General features: G+C 49.0%; 7 protein-coding genes across 7 annotated transcripts; 4 read left to right on the forward strand and 3 right to left on the reverse strand.

The window, feature by feature from the left end:
- Positions 1–535: 535 nt before the first annotated feature.
- TRUGW13939_08098 (uncharacterized protein) lies at positions 536–1,404 on the reverse strand (the record flags this gene model as incomplete). Its single annotated transcript, XM_035491234.1, has 3 exons — positions 536–909; positions 977–1,223; positions 1,282–1,404. The coding sequence occupies 3 exons, from the start codon at positions 1,402–1,404 to the stop codon at positions 536–538; spliced, it is 744 nt and encodes a 247-aa protein (XP_035347127.1).
- Positions 1,405–2,265: 861 nt separating this feature from the next.
- TRUGW13939_08099 (uncharacterized protein) lies at positions 2,266–2,652 on the forward strand (the record flags this gene model as incomplete). The annotated part of the gene is made up of 1 exon (XM_035491235.1): positions 2,266–2,652. One exon carries the CDS (start codon positions 2,266–2,268, stop codon positions 2,650–2,652), a length of 387 nt encoding a protein of 128 aa, XP_035347128.1.
- Positions 2,653–2,784: 132 nt separating this feature from the next.
- Positions 2,785–4,695, reverse strand: TRUGW13939_08100 (uncharacterized protein; the record flags this gene model as incomplete). The annotated part of the gene is made up of 1 exon (XM_035491236.1): positions 2,785–4,695. The coding sequence occupies one exon, from the start codon at positions 4,693–4,695 to the stop codon at positions 2,785–2,787; it is 1,911 nt and encodes a 636-aa protein (XP_035347129.1).
- A 310-nt stretch (positions 4,696–5,005) lies between these two features.
- Positions 5,006–6,370, forward strand: TRUGW13939_08101 (uncharacterized protein; the record flags this gene model as incomplete). The annotated part of the gene is made up of 3 exons (XM_035491237.1): positions 5,006–5,279; positions 5,339–5,851; positions 5,910–6,370. 3 exons carry the CDS (start codon positions 5,006–5,008, stop codon positions 6,368–6,370), a joined length of 1,248 nt encoding a protein of 415 aa, XP_035347130.1.
- An 809-nt stretch (positions 6,371–7,179) lies between these two features.
- Positions 7,180–9,016, reverse strand: TRUGW13939_08102 (uncharacterized protein; the record flags this gene model as incomplete). Its single annotated transcript, XM_035491238.1, has 6 exons — positions 7,180–7,911; positions 7,964–8,113; positions 8,177–8,302; positions 8,368–8,665; positions 8,729–8,879; positions 8,941–9,016. 6 exons carry the CDS (start codon positions 9,014–9,016, stop codon positions 7,180–7,182), a joined length of 1,533 nt encoding a protein of 510 aa, XP_035347131.1.
- Positions 9,017–10,042: 1,026 nt separating this feature from the next.
- Positions 10,043–11,770, forward strand: TRUGW13939_08103 (uncharacterized protein; the record flags this gene model as incomplete). The annotated part of the gene is made up of 1 exon (XM_035491239.1): positions 10,043–11,770. The coding sequence occupies one exon, from the start codon at positions 10,043–10,045 to the stop codon at positions 11,768–11,770; it is 1,728 nt and encodes a 575-aa protein (XP_035347132.1).
- A 500-nt stretch (positions 11,771–12,270) lies between these two features.
- On the forward strand, positions 12,271–15,329 carry TRUGW13939_08104 (uncharacterized protein; the record flags this gene model as incomplete). Its single annotated transcript, XM_035491240.1, has 4 exons — positions 12,271–12,797; positions 12,852–13,266; positions 13,827–14,233; positions 14,294–15,329. 4 exons carry the CDS (start codon positions 12,271–12,273, stop codon positions 15,327–15,329), a joined length of 2,385 nt encoding a protein of 794 aa, XP_035347133.1.
- Positions 15,330–15,585: the final 256 nt, after the last annotated feature.

The raw sequence follows: 15,585 nt of genomic DNA on the forward strand, positions 1-15,585 counted from the left end.
TCCCTATTATTCCAGGGTTTGTCGTGGTTTTGTTTCATGGATGTAGCCTCATTTGGCGGGTGTTTTTTTAAGGTTAATTCATTGGTGGCGGGGCAGATCTGAGAAGCACCGGTCTCGGAGCTGCCAGCCCTGGACTGTCACGAATCCACTAATAACTAGCTGACAAGCATCATAATATTATTAAATGTCGAATATGATTGATGTAGGTCAATTGCATACGAAATTTGATGAATGACATAATGTCTGATCGGTATCAACCTTCTGACAGATCTGAAGCATACGTTGATCAATCAGTAGGGCCAGTTTAAGGTGAGCTATAATAAAGTCTACGAATATACGTTAAAAAGACCTCGGAATTATTGGTTCCTCTGCAAATATAAAGCCGTAGGCTGATAGAAGCGCAACATGGATAATGCCGCGTTGTAATATGCAATATGGAGTCATGGACTCGTAAACGCTAAGAATGTGGTGTGAACTCTCATGGCGCCAGATGTGAATATGCTTGGGTATCTTTCGTAGAATGCAGAGAGACAATCTAGTAATAGTCATCGTCTCCTCCTCCACCGCCACCGCCGCCATCGCCAAACCCATCTCCGTCGCCTTCATCATCGCCACCATCAAAGTATTGCTCTGCGTTGTAATCACCACCCATCTCGTCATCGTCTTCTGAAAAGTCATCGTCTTGTAACGCCTCGTCGTCTTCGTTGTCTTCATCGTCCGCTTCGTCATCGTCGTTTTCTCCCTTTTGTCGCTTAGAAGGTTGCCCTTCCTCATCGTTTTCCTCCTCGGCTTCCTCGTCATCTTCAATCTGTCCAAACCTTTGTCTCACTCCGAATGCAGCATTTGATTTGTCTGGTCTGTAGTTTGGTTGAACGATAGGCCACATCTCACGGGGGAAGAAGTTGACGACTAGATCAAAGACCAAGTGTGTTAGCCTCATCGATTCCAACAATAGAGGAAAAATTGAGGGCCGCACTATATTCTCTATCGCTGATGTTCGGTATCGTCCTCTTCCTCTTCTGATACCGTGTACTGTATGACTCCATGCCATGGAACGGGTCAAACTGGGCTCTCTCTTTGGTGCCTTTTTTGGCTGTGGTGCTGGCGGCGTTGACTACCGCATAATAGGGCCCATTGTGGAAATTCTCTCTTAGAGCCCGATAATGGTCAACCTCGCCTCGTTCGCGTATCTGCAATATACCCGCTCGAGGAAGCTCGTATTCCTAGCAGAACCTGTCAGTCCCGAAACCTTTTTTGTGGCAGGCATTTTCGTGAATGTACTGGGAACAGCTCCGTCGGAGCCGTGTCTGGTTTCTCGCCTGGCGCCTTTTCCCAGTTGAGTTCTGTGCCAGGTGGCAATGGCTTCCTGCCACCACCGCCACCCCTCATTCCTCCGCGAGACATTGCTGATGAGAGATTTGTCAGAAGCAGCTGTTGTATTTTTTCACTAGTCAGACATTTTTTGATACTGGGTTCGTTTCCGAGAATTTCAGCACAACTCGAAAAAAGGTGAAGCGGGTCTCAGATCATGAGGAAGGATTTTGGGTTGTGATGCCATGCCACTTTGCATTCTCCGCTCCGAATTAAAGAAAAAAAGTTGCGATGCGACACTCACCGCCTTTAGCCCGATTCGGCATTTGAGCTAAACCCCTTTGGGCAACTATACGCTTGGAATTAGTACAGTGATGTGTTAGATATTATGCAAACTAGTTAAATCAAATTTATATTGCAGGTGCAAGTGCAAGCTGTGAGAAAACACTAGGATAGCGACTTGGTTGGCTTGGTAGCAAACGCAAGAATGTCCTGGAGACTAACATGCATACCAATGTAATAATGTATACAAATGCAACCTATAAAGCTTCAATTATGACGATTATGAAGCTACTTACTAATAAAAATTAAGCTAATGTCGGAGCACATGTTTATGGCCCCCAGTAAACATTTAGCTCATGTCAATCAAATTCAAGCGATATGTATATTGAATGGCCAGGGTATCTGATTGGTTGTCTCTAAACCATAACCTTAACCGCCTCGACTAAGAATGAACCACGCACCAATATTTTCCACTATTTTCCAATGTTTCTTCGTTTCTCTTCCTGGTTTCAGTTCAATTATATAATGCAGAGCAGCCCCCAAGTCAAACTGTGCACAATCGTCTACATAATTGACCAAAGCAAATAATCTAATCTATCCCGCTGGAAAAGACAAGAACTCCTCACTCGATATACTTCTGCCCTCCCCCAAACAACCAACATTTCACCCACCATGACAACCGTCAAGAAAATATCCGCAGAAGACTTCAAAGAATGGCTCGACGGTGCCTTTATTGGCGATCCTGCGACCGCCCGTTCCTGGTGCGAGCGCACCATGAGCCCCAACTACCTTCGTCACCAGGCCGGCGGCGACCGCACTGATTTCGAGCGAGCCGTTGAGAAAATTACCTTATTTCGCACTGTGTGCAAGAAATGGGCGACTTCAGTCAAGTTCTTTGTGCAAGAGGAAAACCGGATTGCGGCACGCGTGATGTGCTCGGTGCTCGTGGGAGACGGGCCCGAGAGGAAGATGGAGTTGATGTTTATGGGGGAGCTGGATGATAAAGGCCGTTATGAGTATGTGTGGGAGCAGTCTAGTGATTATACACAGGCTGAATGAGGTCTTATTTTATTTTATCCTACCTTTAATCTCTCTTGTCTAGATACCAAACAGTGGCAGAGTGGAGGAAACTTTGGTATAATCTAGTCAAGTGGCATCAATTTTGCAACCTTTATTACCATGAGATTTATTCTATAACTCCAACGCCTCGACGCGGCTGCCGACTTGGATCGCAGGTCCTTGGGGACCATCACGAATCCGCTGCTCTAGGGTCTTGATAATATCTTCAGACCCATCTTCCTGAATAGCAGAATTTTTCAGAGCAGCGTGGAATTCTACGAGCGTATCATACTTGGCCGTTGCTATTCTCCAGACTACGCTCTCCAAATCTCCTGCCCCACCGGCGACAAAATTGTTATATGTCAATGGTGGCTTGAATAGGTAGGGAAGAACGGTCGTCAGCGCCGGAGGTGTCAGGATAGCCCATGACCCAGAAGTCGGGAGTAACCCAGGACCATTGGAAGTCAATTCGGGCTCAGAAGGAAGTGTGAATGCCGAGTTAGCATTAATCAGACCAGCCTGTTCAGTGGACAGAGTGTTCCAGTTTGCAGTAACAACGGCTCTGATCAAGGCGATAGCGGCAAGAGCTACGTCCGGCATAGCAACAACATCTGCAGAAGCGGCGACATCTTTCCAAAAATTCGCATGGTCATTGAGATATGCAAAATAAAGAACGCGCGCTGCAGTTGCTTCCTTGTGTATATTGTCAGATGGCTCTCCCCCGGAATTTCGTGGTGGGCCGTGGAAAATCCTCGCTAAGGTACTGAGACTGTCTTTATTTGGAGGACTTGAGGGAACAGCCTGCAGTGGATTTAGAGATCTTCTGTTGGCTTCGACAAGCATAACCCGCGGCAAAGAGGCTAAAACGGCAAGATCTCCCGTCGGAACTTGCCCATGTGCCCATTGCGCTGATGGGATGGAGAAGGACCGGTGAATTCGAGCCAGTATGCGGTCAAGGACTTCTCGTGGATTCTGTAAGAGATGATTCGGGTAAAGTTGTGAATACTGGGCCACATAGGCGGTGATAGGGCTATCTAGAAACGTAATATCAATGGGGTCAACCTGTGACGAGTCTAGATAGAATCCAAGGATCTTCTGATGTAGGTTTTCCTTGACCAAGAAGTCGAGAGCACGCGAGGAAAACTGGGACGCCGAGGGGTCGCGTCGGGAGATATTTGGACCTGGAGCCTGGATCTGGATAAAATTCCGAATGAAATCCAGCAGCGTCATGTGCATCAGAACATCGCTAGTGTCGATCATTCGACAGGCGGCAAAGTGAAGCAAACTGTGGCTTTGGTATTTGGACTCAATTTCCGGGAAATGAGAATTTGATATGAGATCCCATCGTAGTGTCCCAGCCTTTGCTATGAACTCTAGAAGTCGACCTTGCGCAACGGACTTTTCTCGCTTCGATAGTTGCCCAGCTTGGTCATCGCTGACAAGACTAGTTAGGGAGAAGAAGAGGCCATAGACGCTTTTGTCGCTAAACAGTCTTCTCCATAGTAAGCCTTGTCCCCCCGTGTTTGAGGGATAGTTTTCAGCATCCTCGTTGTTCGCATGATCGACCTCCAGCAAGGACCACAAAACATCGAATGCGGCCTGGGCAATCTCTGTCGTCGAGGTTGAGAGCCATACTTCCACTAAAGTGGCAACCAACTCTGAGTTTCCAGCAATTATAGCTGCATCACCGGTAGATCCGTTCGCTTTAGCAAGCAGAGATAATGCAAGTAGATTTATCGGCGGTGAAGGTGCCTTGATTCCGGCGATCAAATTGACCGGCGGGTCCACAGCTTGGATATCGGAGAAAGTAAGGAATGCCATTGCTTTAATGCCAAGAGTTGTCAGCGGGGTAGGATCCTCTTGCAAGATAGGAAGAACTTGGGAGATTTGTGTGATAATAGATGCTGGTACGGAGGCGTCTGTATTTCGCGTGATTTCCAGCTTCAGCTTCTCCATGGCGGGCACGTCGAAGGGAGTTGCCGGATCCGCGAGGATAGCCTCGAGGTTTTTCGTCACTGCCTCGTAGGACGAGGGAATAGCCATGATGACCTGCTGCCCGCTATCAGGCGACGATGGAGATTCAGAAGACAGTTTGCTGTGTTGGAGGAAAAGAGACACAGAATTGTTGCTTAGAAGTGCGGGGAGCTCGCATGCAAACAATGCAAACAGCCAAAGCGGGACCGTCTTCTCCGCATTGTTTCTGGCAGCTGCATCTTTCTATCTATCTTTCTATCTATTATCTTTGTTCACACCCAGTCACGACATCTTCAACTGAACACCTGCAGGGCTATTTTGTCGTTGGTTGAATAATTTGAAATCTGGTTAAATTGTTGCCTTTGGCTCGGTAGAGACCATGCCTAGTCATCCAGAGAACCCGTTGATCTCGACAAAGCCCTCGGACTCGGGCCTCTCTGTCGCCCTCCATCCTCTGGTCCTCCTCACCATATCCGACTATGCTACAAGACATGCAGCCCGACAGCAGCAGGGTCCTATCGTCGGTGCGCTCCTAGGGCAGCAAGAATCACAACAGATCAGCTTGGAGTATGCCTTCGAGTGTCATACCAAAAAGGGCGACAATGACGAAACCCTTCTCCATTCGGCGTGGTTTGCAGACAGATTACAGCAGTGTACGATACACCAGATTTTCTATTATTTAGGATTCATACTAAAATCTATATTGAAACAGTCAAGGATGTCCATAAGTCCCCGATGCTCGACTTAGTCGGATGGTTTACCATTACTCCTCCCTCTGGGCCTTCTCCATCTCAGCTTGGCATTCACCGACAAGTGCTTAAAGACTACAACGAATCTGCCGTTTTCCTTGCCTTCCACCCTTCTCAGATAGGACCGGATTCCGAAAGTGGCGCCAAACTGCCTTTGACGATATACGAGAGTATATTTGAAGGAGATAATGCTGTTGACGCAGATAGGGCCATGCAACTGGATGGCGAAGAACAGGGAATACACATTCGGTTCCGCGAGCTGCCATACTCGATAGAAACCAGTGATGCTGAGATGATAAGTGTCGACTTTGTCGCTCGAGGCGGCGGTAACGCCATGGCCATCAAAGCGCCCTCAGAGTCAACAAAGATAAGTTCCGAAGAAGCAGATGCGAACAGAAAGAAAAAAGCCAAGAAAAACCCCCGGGATGAGAAGGAGGACGAGGAGTCGGCGGCACTGTCGCCAGAAGACGAAGATCGTAAGTGTTGCCCATGTTAACAAATAAAAAAGAAATCTTTACTAATTTTAATGTACAGTCATCGCAAGTCTCTCGACTCGTCTCAATGCCGTCAAGACACTTGAGTCTCGAATACACCTTATTAGATCCTTCCTCGAGAACTTTCAGTCGGCGTCCCTGGATAACGATAATACGGAGCAAACAGACATAACAAGCACAAAGTCCTACCCAATTCTCCGCAACATCTCATCTCTGATTTCGGGCCTCTCGCTTCTTAGGCCACAAGACGCAAACGCATTCGCCATCGAGACCCTCGCACAGAAAAACGACGTTGCTTTGATCTCCCTTCTCGGCCAGCTAGGTGACAACGTCCAACACATGCGCGAGCTGGGCAAGAAATCAATGATTACAGAAAGCGGCAAACAAAGTGGTGCCGCGGCTGGAGGACGCAAGGCTCATTTAGCTTTACATTCGAGATTTGACGAGGATCGTGAAAGCGTGTTTGCTAATATTACCAATGGAGGGCTCCAGGTGATGTAACGAACTTTTTGTCATGCCTCTTTTTTCTTTTATTTTTCTATTTTTCTCCCTCAATGGTCTCATAGAATACAATATTATGCAAGCAGGTTAGTGGCGTTTTCGAGGTTCTTGCTGTTTGTTGGTGGAGCGTCAACATTTGAAAAGTATGCGAGACTTTAGTTACATGAAATTTCATATCTTTATTTAGCTATCGTAGACATGTCGGATGCTGAGTACTTTTGAGCATTGATTCATGTTGATAATACCTGCCCTAATGAAATAAACTACCCCCCCGAAAAAAGACTGAAATAGTGCTACTGCTGTAATGTCTGTTCATGTGAAAAGATGAAAGTTTCAAATTTTATGAAATTTATGAAACGTCATAAATAGAGGGAATTAACACCAACCAAGTTTCAAAAAAAAGCGCTTGGGATATCACCAAAAATGCAAATAACACGGGGATATAAGGCCCCAAAAAGGTAGAAATGAAAATGAAGAGGAAAAAAAGAAAGAAATGCAAGAGATATACTCGTCATCTCAGAGGTCTAAATAAATAGGAAGATGAATAGTCAAGTCACACAAGCTGGCATGGTCATAACTGCTAGCCACGGAAGAAAATAAGAGGATAAGAAAAAGCAAAAAGGAATCATCATTTTCATCGTCATGTTTGCTTGTTGAATCATCGATGTAGCGGGTGTTTTCGCGGCGAGAGATGATTTTTGTTTTCGTTCGCTTATCAGGTTGTTGGCTATGGCGGGTGATATTATGTCATATGGCGTTGGTATTATACATGTCGTGTAGGGAAACAAAAAACAAAAAGGTTGTTATAGTTATGGTGGACTGTGTTGCGCGTTGTATGGATTGTAAGGATGGTATGCCTGGGGGGAAATCGGCCGAGGCTCAGCTGGTGCAAGGGCATGTGTTGGTGGCGGCGAATCGTCGTATCTTTGGTTGTAATACCGACCCTGGGATTCTTCATCATAATAAGAATGAGCCACTCCAATTTCGGTGTCGCTCGGCGTCGGGTGGTGATATGAAGTTGGATTCGACTGAGCATGTGATAATAACTCCTGGCCTTCCTCCCCAGATGCCCCGTAACGAGCAATGTCGGCTGGCTCTGCACCTTTGTAGGCCGTGGCGTTGGGTTCTGGCGTGGAAGTGTGCGGACTTGGTACGTCTGAATTCTTGAGCGAGAAGGTCGATCCTTCTTGACCCATGTAGCTGGGGTCCTGAGTGCGAGTTTTGACACCAACAAACAGCCATCGGAAACCACGCCCAACGGCCTTTACCAAATCCCACGGATTGAATGCGTCCACAAGCGCTTTAATTCCCATAGTACCGCCATGGTACTCGATTTTCCCGTTCATAACTTCAGCATCTTCCGAAGCTTGCTGGTTCTTCAGTCGGTAGGGCTGCCACGGGAAAGCCCAGAAATGCAAGACGGCGAAAATGGACATTTCCAGGCAGATCAGAAGGTTAGGAATACCAATTTTGATATCCTGGTTTTCCACCTTTTCGGACGGCTTCATGGCACCGGACGAAGTCAGGAAAGAAATCACGGTCTAGAAATATGTCAGTATAAAATTCTGAGCAGGACTTAAGGGCAATATATACAGTTTGCCAGAAAGAGAGGAAAATGACGAGTTTGATGGACAAGATCTTCAAGAAAGGCGAGTGTTGTGCTACATCTTGGCGGATTTGGACATAGAATTGAATCAAGCAGTACATAGCAATCGAGACGGCAACGGACTCGATGACCAAGGTCTAAAGGCGGGACAGTCAGTCTATTACTATGTAGCATCATTTTTTGGAACATGGTGCACCTACCCAAATATGCGAATATGCGGGACTCAAAGACGCTTCACAGTATCGGCCAAACGCCTCGGTGATGACGGCGACAATGGTCATGGTAACGCGAATAACACAATATTGGAAGATCGCAATCCAAATAACCTAACAGGGTCGACGTTAGTCATCGTGTGACAATTTCTTTCCATAGATTGTCACTTTTGACTCACATTGAACCAGGTCAACCCGCTTCGCGGTGTCCTCCAGCACCCACGGTCACCGCCGCAGCATTTAGCGAACCAGTTCAGCGGCCAGAGCCAGGGCTTCGGGCGGATGCCACGGAAGTAGTCCTTTTGGGAGTGTAGATCAGGTGCGATGTAATGGCAAAGCAGGGTAAAGAACGCGGCAATTGCAAAGGCTTCGTAGCATTCGCAGAGGACTTCGAAATACACGGACTTGCGGTAGTAGAGAAAGCACAGGAACGAGGCCACAGAATAGATCGGGACCATGAAGAGGATTCGAATGATGCTGGTAAGTATTAAGTTAGCAGTCTTGAAGTGTATCAGTGCCAACGCTGGGTAGATGACGCACTGTCGTTGCTCGCGCGGTTTACTGTAATGCGTGGCATGGGCGAGCATGAGAAAGACGGAGCAGCATACTGCGACCAGGCCAAAGGCGGCGCAAAGAATCAGACCTAGGCGATGGAAGGTGAGGCCATTATGCCACAGAGGGGCCTCGGATACTAGAGCAAGAGTGGTCAGCCAAGAAAAGATCGCAGGGTTGGCGCCCAGGAAGTTGCATACTGGAGTCGTCTTCCAACGTGGTGTTGCAGCTGGTCCATGATATGGACATTCGACGTTCGAAGGGAAGTAACATCATCGTCGCCTGTGGATGGTACTTCTAGAGGAGCAGAAACGGACGAGAAGACCACAGGAGACGAACAGAACCTCGAGAGATAAATAAAGAGAAGGAAGTGGACAGCCACTTGCCGGGGGGGCGCAACGTGAAACTAAAACGAGCAAAAGCTGAGCCAGTGCCTGGCGCCAAGCCACGCGTGAAGCGCTAAACCCTGTGAAGACTAGCGCTGCCCGTATCACGATACACTTGACGCAGTTTACACACACTTTATCGCAAAGCAAGCCTTGTTTGGAAGCGGGGAATCCCAAGCCCAACGTCCAGACGAGTCAGCCCGTAGGCAGCGACGTAAGGAAAGACGAGGCCTGAGGCGATGAGGTGGCCGTCACACGCCAAGCCTCCTTGACTGTTTAGTGTCAGACAATCCGGTTGACCCGAGGCGTGCACTGCCAGGATGGATCATCGGCTGTGGCTGGCCGATCGGCGAGTTCGCGTTGGCATGATATCGTATTCGTGTACAATCGCTTCACAACTTCATATACGTAAAAATGCGAGCAATATATGGACCAAACGGATCCAAAAGTAAGAGTCAAGCCCCGATGCTAAATATAGTCGACGGTTCCACGGTACGGAGCCCCTCTTTGTGGGCTTGCTGTCATATACGTAAACAAACATCGACACTGTCGGCATTTTAATTGCATTCCTTGCTGCATTGAGTGGTCTCTCATACTCAACAGTCATTTTTATAATTTGTATACGGAGTACTGAGCATGTACAATGAGTCTCTTGCTTGTGATTGGCCCAGACGATCAACGGAGCTCACCCCACAAGAGACTAGCCGCTATGGGTTAGCTCCCTGAACAAGGCGTTGGACTAGCCGCACTGGGACTAGCGGCGCAAACCGAGCATCGCAACTGCAGTCGCGAGGCGCGATCCTCAAACATGCTGCATGTCTGTCCTGCTTGCCTGACTGACCACGCGCGCCAGCCCCTCAAACCACAAGCATCCAAAAACCAATGTCCAACGGCATTCAACGAACATCGCGTCCCGATGGCCGATTATAACAAATGGAAAGTGACCGAGCTCAAGGCAGAGCTTAAGCGCCGCGGCGTGCCGCAAACAGGGCTAAAGCTCAAGCTAGACTTTGTCAACAAGCTCACTGAGCTAGATTCCGAGGCGCAAGACGAGCCTGTATCCGACGAAGTTGCGGCACCGCAGCCACCTAGCGAGCAGAAAAAGGAAGATGGTGGGGGTGCTGACGAGGCAAAGTCCAAAGAAGGAGAAACTGCAGCGCCGCCGCAACCCGCAGCCGAAGCTCTTCCCACACAGGACGCTCCCAGTCCGCAAAAGTCGGATCACGATCAAGCTACGTTAGATTCTCAGACAGTGTCCAAACCGGAGGATAATGTCCCAGAAGCGGATCAACCAGACAAACGCGACGAACAGCCGCAAGCCGAGCAGCCCGTAGCGCTAGATTCACAAGCAAAAGAACAGGAAATAAATGGTTCGACAGAACCTCAGGATTCCGAAAGCCGAGAGAAAAGCGAGCTTCCGACTACTGAGCCTGCTGCCGAAGTGCCTGTGGCTGCGGAGCCTTTTTCATCTACGCCCTCAGAGCCTGAAATTGAGAAGCGCAAACGCAAACGACGAAGTCGCAGCCCACCTCCCTCAGAAGAGACTGTCAAGAAATCCAAGGTAGACAATGAAAACCCGGAAGTCGTCCTCAAGGAGGACCGGTTATCCGCCACTGTTACTCCTGCTGCCGAACCCGCGATTCCGCAATCACGAGCCGAAATGGAAACAACTGAAGAAAAGGGCGAATACACACAACAGCCGTCCGATTCAAGGCCGGAGAAAAAACATGATGGTTCGCCTGAACGACGGGATCATAGATTTAAGGATTTGCTTCCCCCGAACAAGAAGAGAAAGCGAACGCCGTCCCCCAGACTGTCTGCTCAACCAGATGAGCGCGAGGTGGAACCTGCGCTACACCCGGCTACGTCTGCTATATACATTCGGGAATTGATGAGGCCATTGCAGCCTGCCAGTTTAAAACGGCACCTAACATCGTTAGCCTCCTCTGACAATGACTTCGAAGTCCTCTTGGACTTCTTCCTTGATCCGATCAGGACCCACTGCTTTGCTCTCTTTAAAAGCGTATCCGCCGCATCTCAGGTGAGGTCGAGGGTCCATGGTGTCCCTTGGCCCAATGAACGCGATCGCAAACCACTGTGGGCTGATTTTATCCCGGAAGACAAAGTGAGTGACTGGATTAAGACGGAGCAGGAATCGGCATCTCAAGGTCGGGCTGGCCCGCGTTGGGAAGTTGTCTACGAACAGACCGAAAATGGGTTCGAGGCTTCTCTACAAGAATATCGTGGTACCACCACTGGACCTCCCCTTGCTCCTCGCCAAAGCATTGACGCAGGCCCGCGGCGCCATAGTCAACCTTCAGGGTCGCAGCCGCCGCCAGCATCGCGACAGAGGGGCGGCGAAGGATTCAAAGCCCTTGATGATCGCTTCTTATCCACCACGACTAAGCCGAAGATATATTATCTTCCCGTGTCTCGCGATGTAGTTGACACGCGTCTAGAACGGTTTGCTACATTGTCGCGGCGAGGCTCCCAACATCGGCAGCCCAGCGGAGATGACATGCGGCGCATTACTTTTGAGGACGTCGATGTCTTCGTTGACGGTGGTCCAGAGTACGGTTTGCCTCGCAACCGCGGTGGCAGACGCCCTGGTCGAGGTTCGTGGCGAGGCAGGGGGGCGCGCTAAGGATTTTTCTTTTTATACTACTATCACGAAAAGTATTTGCAAATGGCGATGTCTTTGGGGTTCGGTTTATGTTATACCTTATTAATGAGGGCTGTGATAATACTGTTCATGATTTGATTCTGATGTGCAATCCGTGTAGGGATGGGAAAAGGGCCCAAAATCTAACGTCCTCTAGATTTAGACACCTGGCATTGTTCTATATCTGAAATTGTTGAATTATTAATCACGGATTCACGGCATCAACTCATTAATGGTGTTCGATGCCCCGCCCGATAAGTGTGGGCCAACCAAATACATGAACATATACGCGGATCCGATTTCAAAGCAGCGTCAATTAACGCCGTTCCGATCTCATAATCTATAAAAGCTGCACATCCTACTTCCTTGTCACCTGTATCCCGTATATATATACATGTACACTTCATATTTATGGTAGTGTGCTTTGCCCTTGTTCTCCTCCTTCTACACAACCCCCGCAATCAGTGTCAAAGTGCCCCACGATGAAAGCCGTTGTTACCAAAAGCCCGAAACAGGCAGTCCTCGTCTCAGACCGACCTATTCCCAAGCTTCGGGATGGCTATATTCTCGTAAAGACCACTGCTGTGGCTCTGAACCCTACGGATTGGAAGGGGTACACTTCCAACTCTATCGAAGACGGCGCTCTAGTGGGAGTTGACTACTCCGGCATCGTCGAGGAAGTTGGTCCCAATGTATCCAAGCCCTTTGAGAAAGGTGACCACGTCGCCGGGTTTGTGCATGGCTGCAATATCTCACAGTTGGAGGATGGCGCCTTTGCCGAGTATATTGTCGCCAAAGAGAGTATGTCGACTAAGGTCCCGGACAGTTTAACGACGGAGCAGGCTGCCACCTTGGGCTGCGGTGTTTCTACTGTAGGCCAGGGATTGTATGAGCCGGGCTACGGACTCGAGCTGGCTTTGCCTTCAAACCCAATCAAGACGCCTGAGCCTCTGCTCATCTACGGCGGAAGTACGGCAACTGGGACCTTGGGCATTCAGTTTGCCGGGGCGTACGTATTCAAACCCATCTATAGTCGGATATTGTGTTGATCTTCTTCCAACAGCTCGGGATACTCTGTTATCACTACATGCTCGCCCAAAAACTTTGAACTTGTGAAAAGCCTCGGCGCCGTGGAAGTTTTCGACTACAACGACCCGGAGTGCGGCAAAAAGATCAAGGAATACACCAAGAACGGACTGAAATACGCCTGGGACTGTGTCAGCACTCCCGAAGCCGCCGAAATCTGCGCTCAAGCTCTCACGTCTGAGCCAGGCGCTCGGTACGGAACGATTCTAGGACCCAAATTCCCTCGTGACGATGTCACATACACTGCCACTCTGGCTTACCGCGGCACTGGCGAGGATTTTACCAAGGGCGGCAAGCTTTTTACCGACAACCAAAAACATGCCGATTTCCAGATAAAGTGGTGGGACATAGCACGAACCCTGCTTGCAGCTGGCAGAGTTCGGCCTCATCCTGTGAGCGTGCGGCCGAATGGGCTGGAGGGAGTCATTGATGGGCTTAATATCTTGAAAGAGGGCAAATATAGTGCCGAGAAGCTGGTGTATAGGGTCTCTGAGACCCCCTGAATGGTCCGAACGTTTTATATAGCAATGAAAGCCTTTCCTCGCAACTTTTGACAGTCGAGCAATCTAAAATCAAGATTCTTTCGTGAGTGGAACGTCAAAAGTCCTCCGAGTCCTTGCAGCCTTGTAAAATATAATCACGTGTCACCGGATAAACTCACCGGCCCGCTCCGGTTTTCGGCATATCCGGGCTAAGACCACGAGCCTCGATTGGCCGATCGGGGTGACTCACTCACCCCGCCGGAGAATATGGATGATTCTTCTCCAGAAGTCGTACAGTTCTTCCTTGTCCTGTTTCCATCAACTGAACACCATTGAATTCACTCCATTACACAGAGGAATTTAGAAATTCGGCCAGAAATGACCGACCAAACGAGCCAGAGCGCGGGAAGCGCTCAAAAGTACCGTCAGTGAAACCCTTCCATTCTTCCCCCCCTCATTTCTTTGGACAGCTACTAAATCCCGTAGAGAGGGTCGCATCACAACCTGAAAACCCGTTTTCTCAACTCATCACCAATCAAGAAATCGCGATTGTCCCATCTTTCACTCTTGAATCAGGAGTTACTCTATACAATGTACCCATTGCATATACCAGTCGCGGGAATTTGTCTCCAAAGGGGGATAATGCTCTGGTTATTTGCCATGCATTGAGCGGCAGCGCTGATGTCGCTGACTGGTGGGGACCTCTTCTGGGAGGCCCAGGCCAAGCGTTTGATGTTACACGGTTTTTTGTCATCTGTTTGAACAGTCTCGGCAGTCCTTATGGTAGTGCTAGCGCTGTGACTGATAAAGACGGAGACCCTACCAAAGGTCGATATGGGCCCGAATTCCCATTGACAACGGTCCGCGACGATGTGAGGTAAGTTTTTTCCCCTTAATTTCTAGACGGAAGACTTTGGATTGTACTGACATCTTGTAGAATCCACAGATTGGTTCTGGACGATCTGGGTGTCACGCAGATTGCTGCCGTTGTCGGAGGCTCAATGGGAGGGATGCTGACGCTTGAATATGCCTACTTTGGAAAGGAGTATGTACGCGCTATTGTGCCAATAGCAACATCTGCGCGTCACTCTGCGTGGTGCATTAGCTGGGGTGAAGCCCAGCGGCAGTCTATCTATAGCGACCCCAAGTACGAAGATGGCTACTATACATTTGACGATCCTCCCGCCACAGGTCTTGGTGCGGCTCGCATGTCAGCTCTTTTGACCTATCGAAGCCGCAATTCTTTTGAATCACGATTTGGCAGAAATGTTCCTGATCCGTCCAAGAGACAGAACATTAACGGTGCCATCAAGCCACCGTCCCCTCCTTCGAACGAGCATTGGGTTGTCCACAATGATGGTCATAAGAGCACCCGTTCTTCCCAGCCTCCCAGCCAGTGCAACTCGCCGAACCCTACTGAAAACAATGCCGAAATCGAATTTACAGACCCCCAGTTTAATGGTACCACTACGTTTACTAAGCGTGTTCGCCCGACGACCTATTTTTCTGCACAGTCCTATCTTCGGTACCAGGGAGAAAAGTTCGTGACCAGGTTTGATAGTAATTGCTATATTGCAATTACTCGCAAGCTCGACACGCATGACATTTCTCGTCACCGAGCAAGTCCCGACTCGGCCACCCCTGTTCAAGACGCATTGGCGCAAATCGAACAGCCTGCCTTGGTCATGGGTATCGAGAGTGATGGTTTATTCACGTTTGAGGAGCAGAAGGAAGTCGCCGCTGGCATCTCAGATTCGCGTCTAAAGACCATCGACAGCCCTGAAGGCCACGATGCGTTCCTCCTCCAGTTTGAACAGGTCAATCGCTACATACTAGAGTTTTTCCGCGAAGTTCTACCAGACATCATGTCAACTCCCGATGCCGACGGCGCTGCTGTCCCTGACGGTGTTGGCCAAATAACGAAGAATAGTACCTTTGGAGAAGCAGAGGTCGAGGACATCACTGCGTGGTAGATAAAACCAGCGTGATCCTCTTACAACTGCGTATCCCACACTACTTTAGGCAGTTTTTACCGGAAAGCTTCAGCCTCTTTTTTTAAGAAAAAATCCCGGTCATTTGGGATTGCGCCCAGCGCCGATAACAGGAGGAACAACACAATTCATTTCGTCGAAAATCTGGATTCGACAACTGGTGGTATCATCTTCAACTGATGAGGGTTAGAAAACGAGCACTTAACTGACTCGTTCACTCTGGTTCATCCGGCCTGCC

This window comes from Talaromyces rugulosus, chromosome IV (assembly GCF_013368755.1).
Source record: "Talaromyces rugulosus chromosome IV, complete sequence".
In the NCBI taxonomy this organism is placed as follows: Eukaryota; Fungi; Ascomycota; class Eurotiomycetes; order Eurotiales; family Trichocomaceae; genus Talaromyces; species Talaromyces rugulosus.